Source organism: Trachinotus anak, unplaced genomic scaffold (genome assembly GCF_046630095.1).
Source record: "Trachinotus anak isolate AG129_WGS33_773 ecotype Australia unplaced genomic scaffold, CSIRO_AGI_Tana_v1 ptg000011l, whole genome shotgun sequence".
NCBI classification, from domain to species: Eukaryota; Metazoa; Chordata; class Actinopteri; order Carangiformes; family Carangidae; genus Trachinotus; species Trachinotus anak.
In genome coordinates, this window is record NW_027273862.1 from 11,192,456 (window position 1) to 11,218,543 (window position 26,088).

The window sequence follows — 26,088 nt, forward strand, 5'->3', positions numbered from 1 at the left end:
TTTAAGAGGGGCGGTGAATCGACTCTACTGTGTCTGCATTTAGGAGAATGCAGTTTGTGGTGGTGTTGAACTGTAATGTATTGTACAAGGACGTGTTTGTTATTAAACTACCTTCATTTTTCACAAATAGGGAACAAAATATTAACATTCATTAGGGCTGCCTGATCTAAAATTTGTTGTAATGCATTTGTAAAAGGCATCACAAAAAGAACTGTTAATTGTGTTAATAATTGCTTGCCTGGTGGGAGTGAGTGTGAGTGTGTGTGTGTGTGTGTGTGTGTGTCTGTGTTTTTGTGATAATTTTTGAGAGGAAATGAATTCGGCCACAATGAGGACGTCAAAGAATCAACAACACAAGCGATTCTTGCTTAAACAGTCCAAAATGGTTGATTCCTAAAAGAGAGTCAAGAGGAAGAAGGATGAGGTGTGTGTGTGTGTGTGTGTGTGTGTGTGTGTGTGTGTGTGTGTGTGTGTGTGTGTGCTTGCACGGCCCCTTGCACATGGGGTTACAAGGGGGTAGGGCTGAAATGGAGACATAGAAGGAATGTGGTGAAGTACTTTGAGAGAGAGAGAGGAAAGGAAAGAGAGACTATATTTCCTTCTTTCCAAAACATTCACAAAGTGTGCTTTTGTGTTTCCTCACCTATAAAAGATTTAAAGCAAATAGGGCAGCAGGGAAAGAAAAGTAGTGGGCTATGGGGTTGAACATAACATGGTGAGGGGAGACAGCAGGAACAAAAGGAAAGCAGTTGGACTTCATTTAAAAGATATATATATATGAAGGACACCAGAGGAGAAACTGGTCCATTAACAGCCAGCAGTTCCAGTGGCAAGAGGTTGGTTGAATAGAGTTAAATAAAACCACACATACAGTGTTGGAGAAGCATTATGAGGATACTACTCAATGTAATTTCTGTTCATCTTTATGTCTGAGGCAAGAGAAAGAAAAACAACAAATAACCAAATAACTAAGTAGCAATCACATTTGAGTTTATTGAAAAATGTGTCCATTGCACAGATTTATTCAAATTACTTTGTTAACAATGGCTTGCACTGCACACTGCTTGGTAGGCTGCTGCTTAGTGCCCAAAACATTACCTTTACACAGGAGAGCAAACTGGATCAACATTCATGCTAACACAGACAGACTGGATAAGTAGTCAAGACCTTTTAGATCTTTCACAGAAAGAATTAGGTGATAATCATCAAAACGATGATTTAAACTAAAAGTTTGGGAGAAGCACTGGATTGATGAAGAACAAAAATCATCTCTTACTTTTGACTTCCATATTTCACAATTTAGATCTTATAAATAGGAGATCTTTATATTATAATTACAAGAAAGTGTCACATAATGGTGAGAAAAACAAAGAAGAGGGATTTTACGATTATCACATCAACAGATCAAAGAGATCAGTGCTTTTGGCCTGATTAATTACAATTTGCATGATTAAAGTCAAAGTAATGATTTTTATCTCATAAATGAGGGGAAATTATCTTATAATTATGAGATAGGGAAGCCAAATTATTTCAATCTTTTTTTTTCCCCATTTTTTTTAACTGATATACAATACATCCTTATAAATATCGGGTGACGACAGTCGTCATTACATCCACATAAATATGCAGCTTAACATTACATGCATTGTTTCCCCTTACACAAATGACACAGGATTCTTCGAAGGCATATGAACATCATTCAGTTAAATTCCTGATTAGTTTTCCTTTAGGTAAAAATAATCCCTGTACAGCATCAGACATATCTACCCTATGTACAAACAGTATAACAGACTTAGTCACAATCAATCAGAGGTCTTGTTAACAGTCTTATGGTGTTTTGAGTTCACTTTTTTTCAATATACAACACATCAATATCAGAATACAAATATTGTTTGTTAAATTCCAACTAAAATCTGGTGAATTACTTTACCTATTTTAATTACTATTTTTTTTTTTTCGGGTAATTTAAAATCAGGTGTGTCAGTACTAACAGGGATTTCTTTCCTTTTCTTCTTCAAGCTGTCAGGGATTCAAAGCTGCTTTTAACTACCCAGTTTTAACATAAACAGAAGAGGTGTAACATGGGTTGATGATGCTCTTTTTTATGTTGCAAGAAGTGCAAGTAGTTTGCACCTCATGTAACTGACTACCTTGATGCCCTTGATAAACAAGAGGCATCAAATGAAACAAAATGTTATGGGATTACCAGCTGACATTACATCAGGAACAGACAATCCACCTCCTGGCTTTCCTAATATACTACGTGTTGATCTATTGCTTTAGTCGTCACATGGTAAATGTGCAACCTCTTAGTGCAGTAGGTGACAGCTGGTTTAATAGAGAGAGATTTATAGTGTTGGATGTATTTGAATGAGCACCAGTAACAAAGTATTTCAGACAACATTTCAGCTGTCAAAAGCTTTTTTTTTTTCAGTTCACTTCATATGGTCAAAGAATTAATATTATTCGTTCTTTACAGTGGTTTCCCCCATTTTAAGTTATACATGTGGTAAAAATAAACGTAAATGCATTACAGTAAATGTTATTTGATCACTGGATGAAAACATAAGCATATGATAAATGAAAGAAATATATACAAATAAAAAAGATACAAGAGAAAAACTTACAGTGTCTACTGCATTTAATTCCCCACCAAGGGGCAGATTAGTGCTCTCCATAAAGGTACTGATCTGATACTGATCTATACAGTGACATGATTACAAAACTGAAAATATATGACCATATCCTGTATGAGCTTATAAAGTCATTGCATTGATGAGCATTAGTCATTAAAATAACACACACCGTGAGTGATTTATGTCCTACATTCTAGCATATCACTGGAGATAAATTATTCGTGCATATAAAAAAAGAAATAAAGAGCACAGACTGAAGTTAGTTGCATTGTCCTGCATTTAGCTTGAGTATAGTCACCTGTACACCTGTTAGAAAATGTGCTAGAGCCACATCTTTCACAGTAGCATGGTCAAACCACCACACACATTTAGCTGGACCTGCAAAGAGGTTTGGCACAAAAGATGACTGGATACACTATCTGTGCTATTTTTGCCTGTTCCAGGATGGTTTCAGTGTAATGTAATGTGGTGTTTCTGGTGCAAAATGTTGTGCTGTATTTGTTGTACTTGAGGTTTAAGAGAAATGGCTACAACCACATACCTGGACCAGATAAAACGTATGTGTGTATAATTTTATTATCTGCTGTGGAGGCTGATAGTGTATGTAATCTGGAAGGGTTACTTTAGTAGAATTTGTGGACTACAGCAGGATTATTTATTTATTTAACAAGTGTTAACTGATGTTTGTGTATGTTGTGAGTCAGTGCACTTGCAAGTGTGCGATATTTGACTCGTTGAGTATGGGTTGAGCCTCAGGCAGAACCAACAGTTTTTTTCGTTAACTCTTTTTCTGACACAGCTGTTTTGTGGTTTCCTGTTTTTTTTTCTATTTATGCAGATTTTTAAGTTTTGTTCCTCTTTTGTGTGTTCATCTTTTACACAACCATAGATTCACTGTAACATGGCTTCCTACCTTGGGGTTTTATGGTTCCCAGGACTGCTTTTGTTTGCTCTTGCTGAATGATGGCACAATGGTTTAATGTGGAATATTGAAAATCTACTTTGAGAAAGAAAGAAATCTAGTCACAGTTCCTATCTCTATCTTTTAAGCCTTGGAGGAGGCTAAGAGCTCTATTTGTTTATCTTGTATGTCTTTCCAACACTGTTCTTGGATAAATCTTCGAATATAAAACAATCAACATCATCACTTTTAATCTGGGCTGCCGGCTTCATGATCAATCACAAAACACAGATCACAGTATTGTGTAATGACTGACAGCAACCTCACTTCTGGATTTGATGGGGTTTCCTCAGCTTGTCTCAAGGGCCTGTGGGTCTTCTTCTTCCTGGTTGCTGCCATCAGGAAGTTGTTTGTTCCAGTAGTTGCACTGGCCAAATGATTCAGAGCAAGGGAAGTCTGCTTCTTCATCTTGAACTAGAACTGGGAAGACGTGGTCGACCATATCACAGAGACGCCCATAGCTGGGAGGGAGACACAAAGACATTTACAGATTTGAAATGTACATAATCAGAATCCAGGCATTCAAACATCTGTGTACACATGTGTGCAGAGTCAAATTACATGGATGAAAATCAAAAGAAACAGAGACTATAGCTTACGAGGAGATATTGGTTTTGGCATGCTCCTGTATCAGCTCCCCCTTGGGATTGACGGTAAAAATCCTGTTCAGAGGAACACCCACCTCCTTATAGGAATACACATCCTGAAATCACACATACACAGATGATCGGCATTACAGCTAAAAGCAAACATTATGAGGCCGAAATATGAACAAATAATTTAATCTAAAACAATACACAGACACCATCACATTGGCATTTTATAAAAAGAACACAAAACTGATATCCAGAGGGAAAAAAGGCTGTTAAGGGTCAGTGCAATCTTCAATGTGTGTGTGTGTGTGTGTGTGTGTGTAGTAGTAGTAGTAGTCTTACTGTAGCTCTGTTTCCAAAAGCAGCATAGAAAGGCTCAGTGTTTGGGTAGAAAAGGTGCTTGATGTCTGTAAGACACTCGATCTTAAACTTCTCTGGTTTCTTCTCAATCACCTCCCTGCACAACACAACACATAATATCAAACACATTTTAATTGTTTTTTTTTTTTTTGTTATTTTGTTTGTTTCTTTAGATTGTGCACATTGTTTGTCTTAGTCCGTTCAGTGGGGGGCTTAAAAAACTACAGCTGAGCGAAAAAGCGAAAGTGAAATCAAAATGTAAAAATCACAGAATTGCAACTACAATTTTTATTCAATATGACAAAAGCCTCTCTGCCTTTTCTATCACTGTGTATATGCATAAAAGAAACAATTTTAACCATGGCTATATATTTTCTGTTTTGTTTTTATGGCATTTCTTATACACATGGTGTCTCTGACCTGTGCAAGGCAGAAAACAGGCTGCTGGGGCTGAGCAGCACTGGCCCCATTGGCAGCATGGTTCCCCTCTCATTGACCCAGTGCAGGTATCCTCGCGTCATATCAGCCATGCCAATGGCCCTCGCTGAGCAGTACATGAATTTATATCCATTCCTGTGACAAAGAGAGAGCTTGTACTTATCTGTGCACTGTTGAAATAAGAAATTATGAGAAACCATAACCAGTTGTGTGGGAGGAAGATAGATACAAAACATTTCACCCATAATATGTTTCAGTTAAAGGAAAATAAACAATGAACTAAAAGAAATAAATGTGATATTTGTGTCACAAAAGCTGATTTAATCCGAGTTCCTTACAGCTGCACTCTGTACACTATGTGCAGACTGTAAGGCAGCACTTACAGGCTGACTCTGTGGTAGAGCCGTGCGATACCCTGATGCGTCCAGTCTTTGCCCAGCGTGGGAAGGATGTGACCCAGGGTGTCAGACCTACAGTGCCACACAAGAGAGGCAACATCAAATATACAGTGAAGATGTACTTAAGAGCTAATTTCACAGATATGGATGACCATGCAATTTACAACAGAGTGCATTCAACGTATATACTTGAAAGAAAACAAACCCTAAATCAGAGTAAAGTGTGACATCTACTGGTGAACAGCTGAAACTGAACTGGCTCTAAACTGAACTCTACTATAGGCAGCTAGCTTGCTGTCCCTTACCTGGTGATGGTTCCATCTATATCAGAGATGACTATCTTGTCATCCCAGTTCCAAAGGTAGATAGTGCCATGGCAGCGACAGGTACCCTGATACTGGGTGGTCACGCTGAACACCACATCGTTAGGGCCCTCCTTCAGCTGCAGGCTAGCCTGTAAATGCACACGACACACAGTGCATACAGAGGCAAGAAGAGACACACACGGATTGAAACAAGGAAGGTTCAAAAGTTTTCTTGAAATTTTCCATTTAGTGTTAGTCTTGTGACATACTCCACACAAGGAGCAGATGCAGTTACACAACAACCTATGATGTATTCCCCACTCTCTACTGTAGTTCAGAATTTGTAATGATTTGTAAAGATGCATTTTAAAAAATGTAAATATCTGCAATATCACACATTTTAAGGAGTCCAGTGAATCCAGTATCATGGTTCACTGTTAAATAATATCCTTCATTTACAGTAAAAGTAGCCAACCATATTTCATTCCAGTGTTTGCTTTTGCAATGATAGAGAATTTAACCAGTAAAGCCACATGCTTCTGCTCTTGGGGTCAATTTTAAATATGCAGCTCCACATTGCACCTCTTGCAGGGACTTAAAGCCTGACACTTGTCCAAGTGAAGACAACAATCCATGTTTGTTATGTAAGCAGAGATAGTATTATTTTGCTCACATTCTTGCTTTATCATATCATAGTCAACCGTGTGTGAGATATGTAATATGTCACTACAGAGCTTCACAGCTGCCACAAACTTGTTTTTATCTGCAGGAATTTCCCCATTAAAGCAAAGAAAACCAGCTGTAGGACCTACATACCAGTTGCTCTGAGGTGAGCCGTAGAGTCTTCTTATAGCAGACGCTGCCAGAGCTCATAAGGGACTCTGACTGGCAGGATCCTGACATCTGATTGGAGGATCTGTGATCCTCATCACTCGAGGATGACTCATCCTTCATCCTGAAAATCAAAGACAATCACTTTGGTATAAGATGAAGTTATTTAAGACTGATGAAAATGTGAGTGTTTGTGAGAGAAATATGGAGCTTAAACAAGTAAAAAAAGTCACCTGTTCACTGAGGCCATAGTGAGTGAGCTCTCTCCTTGATCCCCTCCTGCCTCCGTCACTGATTCCTGAAGTGCACATCAGACATCACAGCTGAGTTAATCAACTGAAACTTTATGTGTTGATGTTGAGAGGCTACTCTCTTGCTCTCACTTTCTTGATTGTGTAGTACACTGTATATGCTGAAGGCCAGGGACTAATCATGTGCATATACTCACTGATTTGGAGTCACTGTTCCTGCTCCTCCATGAGAACCACCAGCGTCCTCCTTTCTTTGGCATCTTCTCCTTCATGATGTTCTCCACTGAGGCCTGGAGACAACCATGCACATACTCAAAACTGACAGAAGAAAAACTCAAAATAAAGCAAAACTGAAAACACAGGTAAATGCACAAACAAATGAATGGAAAGCACAAAAAAAATTTGCATCCATAATGCAATGTACAACATAACAAAGAGCAAATCACACTGAAATCCAACTAACTTGCCATAAAAAAATGCAGTCACAGGTGAAAGCACGATGGCATGCAAACAAAGAGCAAAGGATCTACAGTAAAACCTGAAAGGAAGAGACTTCTGAAAATTGGGACTACACTGCATAGTATAAAAATACAAAAACACACACCACAAGGATAAAGAGAGTCAGATGGATGGCTGACAATGATGGGAAATGATGACCAAAAAAGACAGACAAAGACAGGTCAAAGCAAAGCCAGGAAACATCATACAGGCTGGGACGGGCTGGAGCCAAACAGACCAGGCAGGCAATATGAGAAGAGGCCAAAAGCAGAAAACACATAACTCAAACACCAACACTTAGAACAGATAAACATCGGATGGATGGCGGGAGAAAGATAATATGTAAATAAAAGGGAAGAAATGAGAAGGGGGATAAGAACATGACATTATTAAAGTGTTAGGAGAGCAGTTAGATTGATAGCAATATTTCACTGTGGTACAAGACTGGAAGTTTTGATCTGAGCTTCTCCATATGTGTTCATCAACAGCCAATTTTAACTGCTGGCACATCAGACTGGGTATCCACCTGTAACCGTGCTGTCCGCTTTGTTTACTTAAGTAAACAAATCAAATACCATATATTCTGCACAACAATAACTGAAGTAGCTGAATGTGAACTATGAGAGCCAGGAACATATGTGAACACACTTTATTGTTTGAATTTTTATGAAATAATGTGAGGATGCTGACAATGAAAACACTGGACCAAAGTGAAACATTAGGTTGCGGAGCATTAATTGCGAAATGCTCTTGCGGGACAGGGGTTTGATGCAGCGGGTTGCAGAACACTTGAAGACACCAAACACCATATAACAAATATAATGATAATGCAATCACGATCAAATTAATACTCTTGTGAGATAATATTGTAATTTTGACCCATTCTATGGTGTATAACCTCAGACAGATGTGTAGTAGTAGTAGATTCATTAAAAAAAAGAGGAGCTCAAAGAAAGAAAAACTGAAGGTAGAGACATTCTTTCAGACCAAATAAAACTATAAAACTCCTCATAAAATGTGATACATGCTGTAGTTTAAACTACCCAACATATAAAGGACTACAACATGAATCTGCTGTTTACACAGTGATGCAGCAGTCACAGTAATCCAGTAATATCAGATATAATATAATATAAAATTGAGAAGGTCCATTGTGTTGCATAATGGATACCTTTTTTTTGATACATTAATGGCTACTAATCTTCCACCACTGATGATAATAAAAAACATATGTATAACTGTGGTGTTCTTACCTGCGGCAGAGGTTTCTGATAGACCTGCATGGCCAACATGACAGGAGCTGCTGTGCTCCAGTTGTAGTACCTGCATCAGATGACAGAGAGAGCTATAAGCACCTTTTTACACCCCAGGCTTTGTCTGCAAAAAACATTTGTTTCTGAAGGAGGAATTATGATTGTGCTGCCGAAGCTATTTGAAGTAATAGTTTGAGAATTTGCAAAATATGTTTATTTGTTTTCTTGCCAAGAGTTTGATGAGAAAATCAGTACCACTCTCATAACTGTTTGTTAGGAACTTTACTTTGAAGGGTATTAAATTAAGAAAATTTTCCCAGATATGTTAATATGCCCTTCATCTGGTTTGCTACAACTGTTAATACCCATTAACAAAAAAGCAGACAAAACAAAATATGAAGGTTTATTAATGTGTTCAGACTTTATAAACCAAAAACATAAGATGGCTGTCATGGTTTCTGCACTCAGATGAAATGTGTAACACAAACTAGGACAACGAATAAAGTGATACATACTTGTTTCCTATCTTGACCACCAGGTTAGGGTCATCGATAATAGAAGGGTTTTCAGAGAACTGCTGGTAGGAAACTGCCCTCTCCTGGAACTCCTCTGTGTCATGAAACACACACACACACACACACACACAAAGTTAAAAGTTTTTGTCAAGCAGAAATGGACATTAGACAAGCATTATTATTCTAAAAAGTAATTTAACAGTACTGTTCACTTCACTTTAAAGATGTAACATTAAATAGATAATGGATAGTTTGCAGCGGTTGAGCTCAACCTGCCTCATATTCTTTTGTAACTCTTGAACACGTGTCAGTACATGTTGCCACAAAAGTGCTGCATGTGCAATGTTTCAGGATCCTCTGACAATGTCCCCTTCCTCTTTCCTTAACCTACCCCGTGTGATTTCCCTGTTGTCGGTTAGTCCTCCACACAAAGAGATGGCGACATGAGGCAGGTCCGCTAATTGGTCGGACAAACTGTCCACGCCACTGTCCATCCCACTGCTGCCCACAGACTGTGGGGATTGATTAGCGCTCCGCACTCCCATCATCATCATCTCTGAGTCTCCTTTCATTGAGCTGCTGCCTCCGTCACTGAGGAGAGAGAGAAACAGTCAACTCTACTGAGCACTGCGAGGACCCCCATGATGACCACAAGAAGGGTCAATTACACCACATGAGAGCGCAATATACAGCTGGTGTGTATATTTAGGGTGGAGTGTGTGACTCTCGTACTATGCATGCAAATGTTTGTAACAGTACCTTTTAGGGAAGTACAGAGCAGCTACCTCAGGCTCCAGCTCTGTAATGTCATCCAGGTATACACCATCAGCACCCAGGTGTTGGCTTCTCTTTTCTAAAAGGGACAATATCGCACTTTGTCAGTTGCGGAAAAATATATGCTAATATACTGAGGCACACAGATGCTGTCCATTCAAGGAAATCCTTTATACTGTTACAGATAAGAGTACCCATACCTTTCTTCTTGGATGGTGAATCAGTTCTTCTGATGGGACTTCCTCTATTCCCGCCTTCGTCCAGATGATCAGGGAGAATCCTGGGAGACACTGTTAGACCCTCAATCTCTGCACATGACGGCCCAACACTTTCCACCTGTCTCCCTAAGGATAACAAACATAACAGATGCAAGAAAACAAACTCATGGGTCCCCAAGATCTACTGTTACATGAAGTTAACTTTAGGATGTCCAGCGAGGATTCTGCAATTCTCAAATCAGTCTGTCCTGTAGATTTTATAGTTCATCCATGGAAAAGTTAACTTTTGCAAAACATGTATTTACAAAAAGTTACCACTGGAGGTCACTATAGTCTGTCAAAGAGGCACTGTGGATGTCTGAGTTGTTTACAACCCGATGATCTTTAAATGACTCCTGTTGTTTGTCATTTTTCAAGAGATCTAGTTTAACAGTGGTACAGATGATAGAGCCAGCACTGATAAATTTACACAATGAACACTGCTCTGCAGTTAGCAATGTCTTAGCAGATATAGAGAATGCTTTGCACATTAGAGTCAAAATTATCCTCCATATTAATACCTTGCTCCGTTCCAGCCATGTCCCCAGACTTAGCTCTTTCTCTGGCTCCATTTTTGCTTCCTTCAGTGTCCTTGTCCCCAGTGTGAGCAGTGCTCTCCCCTGGCTGCTGGGTATAGAGAGTGAGGGAAGGGGGTCCAGTGTCACTGATGGCTCTGAAGTGAGTGCTGGCTGACACCGGGATGGAGACTGCTGTGGCAGGGTCCTGCTTCATGTGGGTAGTCAGGAAGGACGGCTGTATCAGAGAAACAGAGACAAAGCTCAAACATTTCCCACATATATATATATTTTTTTTGTACTGAAGTTATTTTTCTCTCTGGACTTCCCCTCTTTAATTATCTCATTTTATTTCTACATCCATCTGTACCCACATATAGTCTATCTCTTCCCTGACACTTTGCTTCCTTTGCCCCCTCTCACAAAAACTCTACCTTTAAGGATTTGTATATTTCTTTTTTATCTTTTATTGACAAACACATTATTGATTCATATTTAGATAGTGTTTGATATAATGAAAATTATTTTTCTTACGTGATAAGGTCAAATGAAAAATCTTAAAAGAACAGTCTGACATTTTGGAAGAGAAGATAGATTCCACCATGTTCGTATGTTAAATACGTAGCTGGAACCTTGAACCAATTAGCTTAGCTTAGCATAAAGACTGGAAATCTGAAAAACAACAAGCCTGGGTTTGTCCAAAGCACCTGTAAAGCTAACTAATTAACACATTATATCATCTTTATATTATCTGTACAAAACCATTTTATGATTAAGTTTAAAAATAAAGCATCTGCTAATTAAATAAATAAAACTTTTCATTTAATAGTAGTGAAATGTTTACAATATTAATATATAGACCAATAAAATATGCATGACATTTTGAAATCTGACTGAAATATGTAAGGACGCACTGTGTTTTCGGTACAGTGTGTGTGTGTGTGTGTGTGTGTGTGTGTGTGTGTGTGTGTGTGGATACCTGGGCAGCCTGTGGCAGCTCGCCCCAGGTCCATAACATTTCAGGATTGTCTTTATTTTGACTGGTTAGCTCTGAGTCGCTCTTTGGTGTTGATGACCGTGAATCATCGAGGCTGCTGGGAGAGAGATAGTTGATAGTTGATAGTTACACTTGACTTAGATTGGTTTATACTCTGTAGTGTGACAGATAGAATTACTTTATCATGCATATTATACTTCAAAATACTACAATAAAATCAAGCAGAAATCCTAATATTCCCAATTCCTTTTTTAAGTTTTCAGCCAACTGTATCTGTTGACCCTTATGAGTGCATTAATTCATTGCCAGCATTTGGAGAGGATAAAACTGAAGGTGATACCTAACAAGGGCAGAGAAGTGAGAGGGCTGCTGAGGACAAGAGATGGACAGACCACAGGGTGGAGGGATGGAGAGAGTGTCCTTAATCACATTACTACAGGAAGATAAAAAGACACAGAAAGACATGAAAAACAGAGAAAGAGAACACAGAGCGGGAAACAGAGACAGTGAATCATGAGTGAATCATTATCATCTACTTATTGTGAGGACACATAATGTATTAAAATGCAAAGCACAATATGAACAGAATAATTAAGAAATGAATAGAGTTTTTAAAAAAAGAGTTTGCTAGACAGTTAAAAGATCGGGATTAATTTATCATCAAGTGCTGTGTGTGTGTGTGTGTGTGTGTGTGTGTTTTGTGTCCAAAGATTACCTCTTTGAACGGGTCCAATCAGTGCTGGGGTGTGTGTGGGTGATGGCTTTAGACCCCTGATCACCATACATGGGCCTGATCACAAAACATATATGCAAGGAGATGTCAGTCATATACACACACACACACACAATATTGACACATTGTGCACACACCATATTTTATAACTGCACAGTGTCTCTGCAAGTCCAAATAAAGTAAAGCATGATTTGTTTACACTCATAAAATGTCCTGAAACAACATTAATAACCTGTTTATATCATCCACAAGACGTCTGCAGCCTGTTTGACTGTGACCAGTCAAAAACCACCGTAAAAGATTTTTTCATCAAGTACAATATGAAGCATGACAAGGAGCAGACACATATTCCTGCTCATCTTAAAGGGGCTGAGGAATTTTCCCGTCCCGCCATGTGGCAAACCTCCTAAAAAAGCTTGGAACCCCGCAGTTAGGGCGGCACTGCGAGCCGTTATTTCAAAGAGACATAACACACTGTGGGAACAGAACAAATCCTTGGAGCGTGTCCAACACACAGAGTTGATTTTCACTGGGCCTCACACAGATAAACACAACCATGCACACACATGCACACATCTTTAAGTTGTTTTTTAAGCACGTGATTTGATCCACTGAAATAATGTTACTGAAGTGAGACAGAAGCAACAAATTAAAGTGACATTGGTTTAATGGCTTTAAAAGGCCCTTTTCTCAATCAGCTTCTTACTTTGAGGAATAGTTTCCATCACAAATACACACTTTTCTGACAAAGTAAGGACAATTTGTTTTGTTTCTTTTTTACATTTTTTTCCCTGATCTTTTCACTGGTTTGATTCATAGACTGTATATAAAAAGGTTTGATTGTTGCTTTTTAGTCATGAATATTTAATGATACAGAGAAAAACTAAAAGTTTTCAAGGGCTGTAAGTGACACAAGATGCTGACATTTTGATTGTTATACAGTAACTGTCTGAACTTGGCGAGTCCAACCCTCAACTTAATTAGAATTAAAGCACAAATCCTAACAAGACTGAGAGATACTGATATTTGGTTATAAATGTAAGTACTGGGACTGAAGGATGGTGCTCCATGATTTTGAGGGCATCACCAAAGTGATTACAACTCATCCCACGGGCACATGAATGTTTGTACAAATTGTCATGGCAATCCATTCAGTGGTTGTTAAGACATTTCAGATTGGATTACACTGGTCGACACTGCCATCCATACAGCCACAAAGCTGGCACAGCAGAAAATGGAGATTTTCCAATGTCAGCATTAACAGAATGTCCTCAGTCCAAAGGGCTATTTTTTTTATTCCCGTTCTTCTGATTCAGATGGTGCAAATACACAAGCCCCCCCCCCCCCTTTTTTTTTTTGACAACTAGAACAACCACATACACACCTATTTATGCATGAAAAAAAAACACACACACACACACACACACACACACACATGGTCTCTCCACTTAACACATTGAGAGAGTCACTGGCACTTAAGCATCAGCTTCACACACAACATTGTGACTGCTGACGAAGGTTGTTTACCACAGCGGTGGAGCAGACTGACCAACATTTAACAATTTTTCTCCCTTCCTTTCTCTCTCTGACAAACACACACATAAAAACACGCTTACAAAATGTGCTGCAGAAAACCTCAAACTCTTCTAACAGAGAGAGATGAAAACCCATAATCTTTTGGCTCAGAAATCATGGAAATATCAAGGGATTTTTGCACTTGCCATGACTGAAAGCCTCAAACACACAATCACACATTTTCTCATGCACACACACACACCTGCCGTTGTCACCCTCTCTCTCCTCATCTGAGCTCAAGTCAATAGTAAACATGTCCTCATCCTCCGAGAACTCTTCGCCGCTATCCTCCCGCCTCCCTCCTCCTCCGCCTCCCTCTGGCCGTGCCTTCCTCCTCCTCTTCCTCCTCTTCTTGGTCATCGCTCCATCATTTGGCTGTGGCCCCAGGCCCTGGACAGAAAGTGAGCTGCAGGGGATGGTGTCTGTATGATGTGAGACAGTAGCATGAAAACGGTTATAAAACAAAATAAAAGGACAGGCACATTTCCCCAAATTCCACTTTTAGTTTTATTTTTAAATTATTCTTTAAAATCAGGGCCTACCATGGTGACGAGAACTGCCCCTGCCCAGCTGGGACTCCATTAACTCCTCCCCTGTTGACATGATGGGTGATGTCGCCAGATAGGATGGAACTACTTCCTGTCAACGGAGGGGCATGAAAATATTATATAAGGTCAGTATTATAAAAAAAATGGTTAACTTTCTACTCAATTCAAAAGATTTTGTCATTCGACATTTAAGTCTTGATCAAAGTGGTGGCATGATCAACCCACAGACAGTTACTGCCATCTCAAGAGCTATGCCGCTAGAGCTAAAAAATATCATATGCATAGTATTACACAGTAGAGACATGACTGATTGATGAAACAGAAATGTTTTTTTCCCATGTGGATCTAAATATATTGGCGGGAATTTGGGTTTGAGCTCAGATTAGCAAAATCACACAGATTTGCTCATCAGAGTCTCACTGCAGTGATTATACCAGGAAGAGAAAGACAGACACGCAGTGGGATAAGTAAGATAAAGAGATGATCCCAACAGTGCAGACTGACACATGCTTTGCAGTGCACGTGTCTTAACGCAGTCCAACGCAGCCCAATTCATCTGAAGGGAGCGGAAAAGCGACAGTACTATGAATGTGCACGATGCCAGGTCACAGCTTATCTGCTCTGAGCTCCAGCCTCACTGGAAACATTCACACCAAGACCATTTTTGATTCATTCAATTGTTTTTGGGTACCTCAGTCTATTACCATAATCGTTTCGCTTAAAGCTGCAAATGATATGTCTGTGCACAGGATTTTCTGCACACTGAATCAAACTAATGCATGTGACATACGTGGATCCTGTTTTCAGATGGACAGTCTTCACACATGCAGCAGACCCACTAAAAAAAAACTAGAGGATGTAATGTCATACCTGAGACTGCCAGAGTTATTGAGGAAAAACACTTTACACACATGTTAATCCATGTGATTGGCCACACAGTGAAATTAAAGTTAGTTATATATTATTATGATAAACATTAAAAAAAATACACTCATTTTTATGTTATACTTTTTTACCACAGGTATTCAGAAAGTTTGAATGGTCTAGCCTGTAGACTAATTTCTGCTGGAACATTTGGTTAATGTTTCACGTGCAGGGTCTATTTGCCAACACACAAGCCCCAACAAATCCTTACATTTAACTTTACACCCTGAAGAACAGAGAGTTAAGGTGGGCTGGGCCTGAGAGGCACAGAAGACCGGGCTCGGTGCCAAACAGTTCCTTAGAAATGTTGTTGATCTTTTCACATTCAGATAGGTGAGGTGATAACAGAGGCCGTTACTGGAACAAAAACACTTATGGAAGATAGATAATATGTGTGTGTCATCTTGTCTGTCCTCTGCACAGCTCTAGCTTTCTGTCCTCTTTGTCCTTCTCCTCTCTCATTGTAACTGTATGACTGTCTGACGTCTGTCTCCCAGTCTGTGTGGACTGTACACAGATCAGTGACAGCCAGTGTCTGAGAGCAGTCTGTGTGCAAGTGACTTTGGCTGAGCTATAAATAGCCTCCTGGTGGTTTTCCACTCTATGCAGGGACAGTTATGTCAAGGGGAGGATGTGACACCAAACCCAAACAACATAACAGACATGGTTAAACAGAATTTAATAATTCTTAGTGTTTGTTTGAATTTTTGGGGTCATTTATGGGGAAATGCCTTTATTTTCCCACAATTAATCCTATAGGATCCACTCTAAAGATAAACTATGGCACCTATTGACTGCTGGAGAACAGCTCCTAATCTTTGACAGAGACAGTAAGTCATAAAAACCCAATTGAGCCGACGTAATCTGATCAGATGAGAGAAAATTTGATATTCCTCTTAATTATTGACTCTTTTATCCAGAATCATTTGCTTCAACAAAAGCATATGTTCCCACGCCAGATTGTTCTCTGCTATTTGTGCTGCACATACTGTACTTCCAAATACGTATGCTTTCTGTTGGTTTATCTCCAGGAAACTAAAGTCATGCTGGCTAACAGGATGCCACAAGAGGACAGAGGGTCTTGTTCCTTGTCGTTCCTCAGCTTATATTTCAGATGCTGAAGTCTAAATTTGCTTTAGTACAAACAGAGTCTCAGATCAGCAGATTGTTACGTGATTTTGTTTTCAAACCCCCATATGATCACATAATTTCATCTGTGTCAAAAATGCACATCATTATTTGTTCCTTCCTTTCTGTCTCCTCTTGCTGTCTCTTTCTTCCATACGTTCCTTACACTTTCTGTACTTTGCTTGCTTTTGTTCTTCCATCACTGCACCGCCTTGCTTGAAGTTCAAGGGAGTTGTTGCTTTAAACCAGCACTTGCACTGCAGGGTTTCAATGGGTAAGGCTTATTTCTCTGGTTTACATAGGGCCTTTTCACCTGACAATTTCAAGGTGGCTCTAAAAAAAAAAAACACATGGTTGTGCAGTCCCACTTTTCCACAGTGCACTTTAATGCCATCTGACACTGCATCACAGTGGCCAATTAAATCCAAGCAAGCACATGTACCAAGTAGAATACATAGTAGCAGGCACTTCGAAGTATCTTGATGACGTAAAATATTTGTGCTGCCATAACAATCTTTCCATGGTTGTAAAATCCATTTTCAAAGCAGTATCAACAGCTGGTTCATATTTCTGCCGTCACACTGTATTAACACACTCATACCAAAGCAGGGCATTGTGTTGTAGTGCCAGGGTGCTTTTCAGGCACATTTGTATTTGAAAAACTACAAAACATTCAACAGTACAAAGTATTCCTTCCTAAAACCATATTATTTATCTGAAGATGATAAATGAACTGCACCCTCTGCCTGCTGATGTTCTAGGGTATTTCTTGATGTGTTAGTGTTAATACATTGAGTCACTTATTATTTCCACAGTTTTAGACAGTAAATTATTGTATCAGAAATGGTATTTGGCATATTTTGTGCCTGTCTTGTGTTGTTTTGTCTATACCTCAGTGTTAATCCTGTCTATCTGGGCCTTCACACGCTTGAAAAAATATTTTCAATCTCATTGAAGCTTTCCAGGGTTAAATAATTGCTAAATGAAATTTAAAAATGAAATGTTTTTTTCAGTCCCTGCAGTTGTCTAGCAGAACCTAATCTAATGCTGAATTTCAGACTACAGGAAAAGAGGGGCAGATTTCTGCCTCCTCTGGGCTTGTCTGGGCATGAAAACTAGCAATCAAGCAATTAAAATAACAATGACATGTTTGTGGATTTAATCGGTAAGTGGTGAAACCAGTTAGAACTGCCACAAAGCATCCTATATTTGTGTGTGTTTATCGTGTCCAACTAATGACTCTGTCAATCATTACCCACCAGCGTGTTCTCTGTCTCTTTGACGAAGAAGGCCTCTCCATTCTCTCCCAGCTTCATGTGCAAACTCACTGGTTCTCCATTGATCTCTATGTCCACCTGCACGACAGAATAAAGAGACCTTTAACATAATTTAAACCACATTAGCTTGTATTAAACAACCTCCACTCAGGGATAGCAAGTACTCTGAGCTTCTTCCAGCTCCATTCATCACATGTCCTCTCTATGCATTTCAACACAAAGGTGTAGATAAGCATACCATTAGTACACAGTTACTGTGATGCAGTACTGTTTGATTTCAGAGTAACATTTTCTGCCTGCCGATAATGTTGCTACGCTGCACATTCAACTTGACCATAATTTTTCTGCAAGGTGTGAGTTTGTCATGAGAATTAACTATGATTACAGTCCTGTGGCTATAACATCTATAGTGACAAAGTGCTTTCAAATACTTTTTACAGTAAAAACTTGATTTTCTCATCACTTCCTGGCTCCCTTGATCCCTTGCAGCTTGCTTATCGTTCAAACTGGAGTACTGATGATGCCATCTCCCATGTACTCCACACCACCCTCTCTCACCTGCACATCGGCAAGGGGAGTTACATACACTTGCTATTTATTGATTACAGTTTGGCTTTTAACGCCATAGTCCCCCACAGACTAGTCACTAAGCTCAGGAGCCTGGGGCTCAGCTCTTGTCTTGCTCCTGGATACAAAGCTTTCTGATAGACTGACCACAGGTGTTGAAGGTCAGCAGCTGCACATCCAGCCCATGTACCCTCAGCCTCGTTCGGCCTCAAGGATGAGTGCTTAGCCCTTTGCTCTTCTCCTTATACAATGTACGATTGTGCTGCCACACCCAGCTCCAACACCATAGTGAAATTTGCTGATGACACAGTGGTGGTGGAGCTGATCAACAATGGCAGCCTATCAGAGCGAGGTGGAGGGGCTGGCACCGTGGTGTAGGAGCAACAATCTGGACCTGAATGTCTCTAAAAAAGGGAGATGTTGGTGGACTTTCAAAGAGAAGGTGACACAGCATGTACCATTGAGATACATGGGAGCACTGGGTGTGTGCATCTCAGAAGACCTGACTTGGTCAATGCACAGCACTAGACAAGGAAAGCGAGGCATCTGAGAAAATTCAAAATCTCCTCAGCACTGCAAAAAACCTTCTACACTGCTACGATTGAGTCGTTGCTCTCTGGTTGTATCACAGCCTGGTTCAGCAACTGCTCTTCCCAGGAAAAAGGCGTTGCCCACGGTGATAAAGTGTGTTGAGCGTATCACAGGGACTACTCTGCCCTCCCTTGAGGACATCTACACCAGGAGGTGTAGATCAAATGCAGACCGGTTTATTAAAGACTCCAAACATCCTAATTATGGTCTGTTCCAGTAGTTACCTTCTGGAAGATGTATCCACTCCCTCAAAGCAAGAACTGCAAAGCAAGAACATGTTTAGCTGCACATCCTGGCTAGGAAAGGTCTACTTTTGCTGCTTTTATTGCCGTATTTGCACAATCTTATAATTCCATTATTTATTAAATTTTAATACATTTTATATCCTTCTTTCAGATTCAGATTTTTTGTGTGTATTTATCAAAATGTAATCATTATTATCATCATTATCTTTTTTTTTTATTATTGTTTTTTTTCAGCACAGTTGGTGGGTCTGGGCTGTCGAATTTTCACTGTAGTTATACCTGCTTCATGTGACAGTAAAGTTTCCTTTATCCTTGATTTTGAAGGCAGAGCTTGTACACGTAATAGGGCATTTCTACACTTTCATATTGCTACGTTCATGTAAGTAGAAGACCTGAATACTTTTTCCACCACTGATTAAAACTCTCACATTACCTGTACACACAAACACATTGTATATGCAGATGAAAAGCAAGAAAAAGAGTGAGGGCGGGAGGGAGCGCTCTAATCTCACCACTTTCTCACGAGACCGCAGAACACCCATCTTGCCGAAGCGGACGTGGAAGGGGGAGCACTGCAGGGAGCCATCAGGCTGCCGGACCACGATCACATCTATACATCCAGACAGTGTTGCAGGGTTGAGTCCTCTGTACAGCTCCTTGACCTGCACAAACACCTGGCCCGCCAACTGACCCACATAGTTCATGGTCTGTAGCTGGATGCAGACAAGGAGAAAGAGGAGGAAGATGACAATGACTGATTTCTTATTATTATTCTTTTATTCTGTCTATTGAACAAGTTTTTATTTACATTTCAGGCCCTTAGTACAATGTAGCATCACACAGCAGCAGGACAAATGTCCTTAGATGGACCACAGTGCCACCATGATGTCCTGCCACATTAAAATACATTATTGATCCACTGAATCCAGCTACTGCCCACACATGCCAATCTCAGATGCTAGGCAGTTTTGCTGAAACCATACACAAAAAGGGTTTTCACATTCCTCTCTCCGTTCTCATGGTGTTGCTGAGCGTGGGCTATGTTTGTGGGTGAGATCGGTGTGTGGGTGCATGGATATAAAAACATTCTGCTTTTCCTTTAAAAAAAAAAAAGATGTTTTGAGTTGGTTATTTCTCTCTGTGTGTTGAAATCAAAAATCACGATGGAAACACAAAAGTGTCTTTTCCTCTCTGCAATGCCAATACACTCCATCAGGGACGAGATTAATCATGTGGTGCAGTGACAGTCTTTCTGATCCATAGCCTCTAATGCTCTCTGTTTAGAATGCCAAACACGGCCCTGGACAGAGACACACACACACACACAGGGAAAAGCATTCACTGGGCTGCGATGGATGGCTGTTGATTCGGGGGATAATAAAGAGAGGGAGAGAGAAAAGAGAAAGAAAACACATTCACTATCCAAGAGAACCAAACAGCATTGTTTGCACTTTGTTGATATATATTGACACTTTCATACAAATACAGAAACATAAAAAGACTGAGACTATTTACAACCTCTGTGTCTGTGCCTGGTGATGTTTAATTCGTGGGCGTAACTACAGATATGACATCATTGAGAGTACAAGGTAAACAGGTATTGTGTATAGACAACATTATCAAACATCTAAAGCCATTTTTTTTTGTCTATTTTGCAATGTAACAGATTTGATTATGTGCTTGATCAGTGTGTAATTATCTATTCAGTAAACTGCATACGAATAGTGTTTCTTTAACTTCAAGCAAAGATAAAAACATTTCAAAATGATTTGGACTGATACCCATTCAAAGAAAGGAAGACAGGAAGAAACAAGAAAGGAAGAAAGAAAGAAAGAAAGAAAGAAAGAAAGAAAGAAAGAAAGAAAGACAAAGCTATAGGGATATCATAGTCTTCTCTGTATAACTAAGTGACCCTTGAAATCTGCACCTGCCACCTGCTTATGCTGACTCAGATACTGGCATCTTCTATCTCCTCCTCTATCTGTCACACACACACACACACAGACAGACACACACACATACATCATGACAATGTGCCCTTGGGACAGATGGTCTAATATTTTGGCAAACCATGTAAGAACTATCGAATGATGAGGATGATTTGTTAACATGCATCAGTTACTGTGAATCACAGGCTGGGACTGCTCTGCTCTAATGACCCAGCATTATACTGTACGTACTTTGTGTACACACAAGAGCTGCATGAGATACTCATCACAGGCTTGTCCCGACCAGCCTGCTATAACAACACACCAGAACACTGTCACTAAGCCAATGAATACACTCTGTCCAGACTCAGCCTCATGGTAGCTCTACTTTAACCACACCAGATTACAATGAGGTTTATTTATACAAAAAAATATATAAAATAAAATAAAATAATATATATATATATAAATCATAAAGAAACATACTCAGTCAAACCAAATTACAAGAAACATATTTTCCTACCTCAGGTTTTGATAGGGGACTATTTCTTCAGGACTGAGTATTTCCAATGACACTGTTCACTGTGAGGTCTGTGGATTACCCAGCATAACTAGGATATTTGTTTCTGGAATGAAACATTGAAAGCATAAAAACAAAAATCTATCCACCTCCATTATTTGGGGTGGACCTGTTGTCATTTGATTTAATGCTTAAGAACTGGGAGTGAGACTGTTTGACAATGATTACATAATTATTTGACCCCTTCGTCTCACTCTTGCTCCCTTATCTATTTATTGTCCGTATGGACAAACATATATACACTCGCTGTCATGTGCATGTGTGTGCATGCCACAGAACTGATATCACTGTCAACATAGACCACGTGCAGACAGATGGGGCCATTCATACACACACACACACACACACACACAAACATACTCTCCCAGGACAGTATTGAACAGCCAATCACAGTGCTCCTCCATTATGTAATAACCAATCCAACTCATAGGGTCATTCAGTAGAATTGCCATATTGTTTCAGTAAATAAACAACAAAACATAAAGGAACCTTGTCTAAATAACTGCTGTTATTTCTGAGGCAAAGTGAACAACAACACTGAGTCAGAGCTACATTCACAGTGTGTATGATACAATCCCTGCAGAAGCCTCCTTGTTAAAAGTTATTCAGTGTAAAACTTCAGCTTCCCTTTCACTACAGTAAAGGCAGTGACACCAGCAAGAGATGCAGACAGGGGCAACAGACACTGGGGGACTTGCAGACAGATGATGATGTGCAAGGGATTATTCAATTAAATCTATTTAATGTGACTGGAGCAGCAGTCTGACACTGTATTACTGACGGTTACAACTAAACGGCAGCCTTTTTGATAGGGTTATTAATTTCATATATAGCCTGTTTAGCCATGTTTAACCATATAGCCATGTTGACTTATATATGATCTTCCCCTGCTCCTCCTTCCCCAAGAAAGCAACACAAATACACAAAAATACAGTTGATCTATTGATTTTAGTTGGACATGACAACACCTATGATGCACCTGAAGAGATAAAGCAACATAAAGGAAAACACCCTGCATCGACGTCAGGCTCATAAACTGGTCGTAGTGTCATGTGTGGCCTGTGAGGCGACATGTAAACATCTGCGCACGGGGTGAGGCTCTGCAGGCTGCACCGGAGCGCTCCCCCCATTCAAGCGGCCGCACCACAGACGCTTGACTTAATATTGAATAGACAGGCTTTAAGGATACTTAAGTCTTTCGCTATGTCCTGATTCTGATGATCTAGATCAGATCAGAGTATTATTCTGTCTTCACTTACATTATTTATTGACGTCGTTTCTCGCTCGGGGAAATTTCCGCCATTCAAAATGTTCCACCACTCGTCCTCTGTTAGTTTTAGTTCCTATAGGCGCCAGTCCTCAAATCACATGTTGTCGCTGACAAACCTCTTCGTTACGCTTTTGCTGACATCTGATCTCGGCTTGCCCGCTCCAGGCTGCATCGCTATTTAAACCGCAGTTAAAATATTCCTCCCTCTGCCACAGGACTGCAAACACAGAGAGATCCGATTGGCTGAGCCAGCGGCGACGTCACACAATGTTGACTAAAAAATGATCTCTTAATGTCATTTATAACATGTTTTTCATCACATCTGTGTTTACTACTCATACCTCTTTCCTGTACATGCAACTCATGGCGCTGTCTATTTCGGATTAATTATTGACAAATAAATTGTTTATTAATCGGCTACTTTTGAAATATGTTATCCGCCCTTAGGGAGACCTCTTGTGGGTTGCCATGTTGTGACTAGTGATTATCCTGTTCCATGGCACTTGCTGTGTCTTTTTAGATAGATTCCTCTCATCTGTTTGACCTCTAACCTTTTGGGAAAAGGGCTGCAGGGTTTCTGCACCAAAATGAATAACAATGTATTAACATTTACAACTGCGCACTTGGACAACAGTGAGAACCTTTTATCAATGATATATGAACATGTATAATTATATTGTCTATAATTGAACTTGTGGCACCCATTTTACTTTTCTTTCTCAAACTGTTTTGAGCAATCATCAAGATGCTGCAAGGCTGCACTTCTCAGTTGCATTCCTGAAATTGGATTGAAAAATATGCTGAAATTGTCATTATAAATATTAATAGTGAATCAAGGGATTTCTTTTTTTTTTTTTTTTTGCTCTGTGCCCTTAAGCAAAGTCAAACAGGGTCACATTAAAGCTGCACATTATTAAATATAATATCGAACAATAAGATAAAAAAATTATATATATATATATATATATATATATATATATATATATATATATATATACTTTATCGATCCCTATAGGGAAATTCAAAAAGTGCTTAGTTTTGATGCCACATGAGGTTAGGTTTACCACTGCCATGTTTATGTTGGTTAAAGCATCACATTCCCCTCAATGTTAATGCTTTGAATTTCCATTCTGTCTCTGTAACTCTCTAACCATAAAACAAGAATAGAAAATCACATGTGGAAACACAGTTAGCCAGACTGCACACTATGACCTACATTCCACAGAGTTGGCTAAATGTTAAAATCATACACACACACATAAATTTAAACCTGTGTTTAACTGAGAGGAGATGAACAGTAAACAGGATCTTGTTCGTATTCTCAAGAAATACAAGTCAAGTGTGCGGAGCAGAGACAAGAATAGCAGTGACATTCAGGCGGCTCGAAGGCATCTGCATTTGTGCAATGTTCTAACTGTGTCTCGGTTCTCAAAATATAATATGATAAATGTGAGGCAACAGCCAGCAGCCCGTTGGCTTAGCTTAGCATAAAGACCAGAGAAGAGGAGGAAACAGCTCAGTTTGAAGACATAAATCCGTTAGGTCTCATTTTGTTGACAAAAAACAAAGTGTAAAAAGGTGGTTGTCCGGCATTAAGCCAAGCTAACTGGCTGCTGGATTCAGTTTCATGATGAAAGGATAGATTTGAGTGGTAGCAATCTTCCCGTTTAAATCTCAGCAAGAAAACTCAAACTGTCGTGAACTATTCCTTTAAACATAAAATACTTAAGTTAATATAACATACATGCTATTTGACATATATTGACAGCTACTGGCAGCAAGTGGTGAAAATTGTAATGCATGTATATAGCATTTTTGTTTGTTTGTTGTTTTGACAGTTTTTTCTTCCCAGTGCACTCAGTCAGAAGCGCAGTTACCTCTTTATAGTGACAGGTTACGAATGTATTGGTTAAAGACAGAGAGAAGCCTGAGGAGAGGGTTTAGTCTTTGCTAACAGACTAATAACATGACACGTGTAGCATCATCGTTCTCCTTCCCTCTACTGCTGTACATCAAAATATCTGGGTTTTTTATTGCTAATCACGGTACAATATGTGTAACATGTAAAGTGCTGCTGGCATGGCATGGCATGCATGTGCCCTTTGGAGAAATAGAAGGGGACTGCAAACCTGACAGGCACTGACCCATGAATCAAAGAGAGATAATAAAAATATATGTTTATGAGAGACAGACACGGAGAGAGAAGCTGACTAAACAGAGCGCAGCAGAGTCTGATGGTAGATAAATCAGATAAACCAGAACTTGTCTAAATCGACTGTCACACTGAGGCATGCTTAGACCTGCTCAATAAATATGCAAATACAATCAGACACTTAATAGTTATGACGCTTCAAGAAAGAATAAAATAAAATCCTAAAAAGACCTGAGCATAGTCTGTGTAGGAGAGCCTGTCATACTTTGTTTAAATATGTGAAATATTTCTTATTTTCTTTCTACTAAGATGTCCTCAGGTCCAAATCCAAATGAGCTTTTTATCCATAAATCTTTGATTTCATGATTTTGATAACTGCTGTTTCATAATTGTGTATATTCATGTGATTCGTAAGTTTAATGCAAAGCTACAAACCAGAATTACAGTTGTAAACATTGCTGCTACACAAATACCACTGATTTATTTCCACTACACATGGACAGAAAATTTTATCACATTACATATATTTTACAGTCTTTTTCTTAATAGTTATAGTATGTTCCTGACTTCTATAATCAGATTATAGTAAGGTTATATAAGATGCCGTTCCCAGACTGGGTCTCATTGTGTTGTTGTTCAGTGATTCTAAGAACCAGTCACCAAGTTACACGAAGATCCAACTGCTCCTGTGTGTTATCCCAGACCTCTTTAAGAGAGTAGTGATACAACATAGATATACACACACACACACACACACACACACACACATACACAGAGTGCACAATAACTTTCTCAACATGTGAGCAATAAAGAATAGTAGATGGAACAGCTCTTGAGGAATGAGGGCCTGGAGAGAATCTGATTTATATATGTGTGTCAATTTGTTGATGTCTATACACACATACTTGCACTGTGTAACTGTACTGAGCATGACCATGTGACCTTTTTGTCATAGACGCACACTCACTATCAACACCAGGCAGCCTGA

General features: G+C 39.4%; 1 protein-coding gene across 7 annotated transcripts; it reads right to left on the bottom strand.

The window, feature by feature from the left end:
• Positions 1-969: 969 nt before the first annotated feature.
• Positions 970-23,127, bottom strand: lpin1a (lipin 1a). Of its 7 annotated transcripts, none has more exons than XM_071488878.1 (23): positions 22,938-23,127; positions 19,683-19,883; positions 17,750-17,845; positions 14,433-14,529; positions 14,093-14,312; positions 12,298-12,372; positions 11,923-12,015; positions 11,565-11,676; positions 10,592-10,823; positions 10,014-10,157; positions 9,799-9,892; positions 9,431-9,630; positions 9,040-9,133; positions 8,525-8,594; positions 6,971-7,063; positions 6,756-6,820; positions 6,508-6,646; positions 5,692-5,840; positions 5,372-5,458; positions 4,971-5,123; positions 4,533-4,647; positions 4,197-4,300; positions 970-4,058 (listed from the first exon to the last, which is right to left on the bottom strand). In XM_071488878.1, exons 2-23 carry the CDS (start codon positions 19,872-19,874, stop codon positions 3,887-3,889), a joined length of 2,796 nt encoding a protein of 931 aa, XP_071344979.1. In that variant the 5' UTR covers positions 19,875-19,883; positions 22,938-23,127; the 3' UTR covers positions 970-3,886. The 7 variants fall into 7 exon arrangements, with proteins under 7 accessions (XP_071344979.1, XP_071344978.1, XP_071344984.1 ...); XM_071488877.1 differs by having other exon boundaries at positions 11,565-11,679; XM_071488883.1 differs by lacking the exon at positions 22,938-23,127 and adding an exon at positions 19,150-19,185 and having other exon boundaries at positions 11,565-11,679; positions 19,683-19,782.
• Positions 23,128-26,088: the final 2,961 nt, after the last annotated feature.

What these genes read in the sequence shown, in the direction of transcription:
- lpin1a (XM_071488877.1), bottom strand. Translation starts at nt 19,874, where the DNA reads ATGAACTATGTGGGTCAGTTGGCGGGCCAGGTGTTTGTGCAGGTCAAG. An exon ending in AGAGAGGGTGACAACGGCAG is followed by an intron (nt 12,373 to 14,092) that starts GTGTGTGTGTGT and finishes TTTTGTGATCAG; the next exon opens with GCCCATGTATGGTGATCAGG. An exon ending in CTGTTTTCTGCCTTGCACAG is followed by an intron (nt 4,648 to 4,970) that starts GTCAGAGACACC and finishes TGTGTTGTGCAG; the next exon opens with GGAGGTGATTGAGAAGAAAC.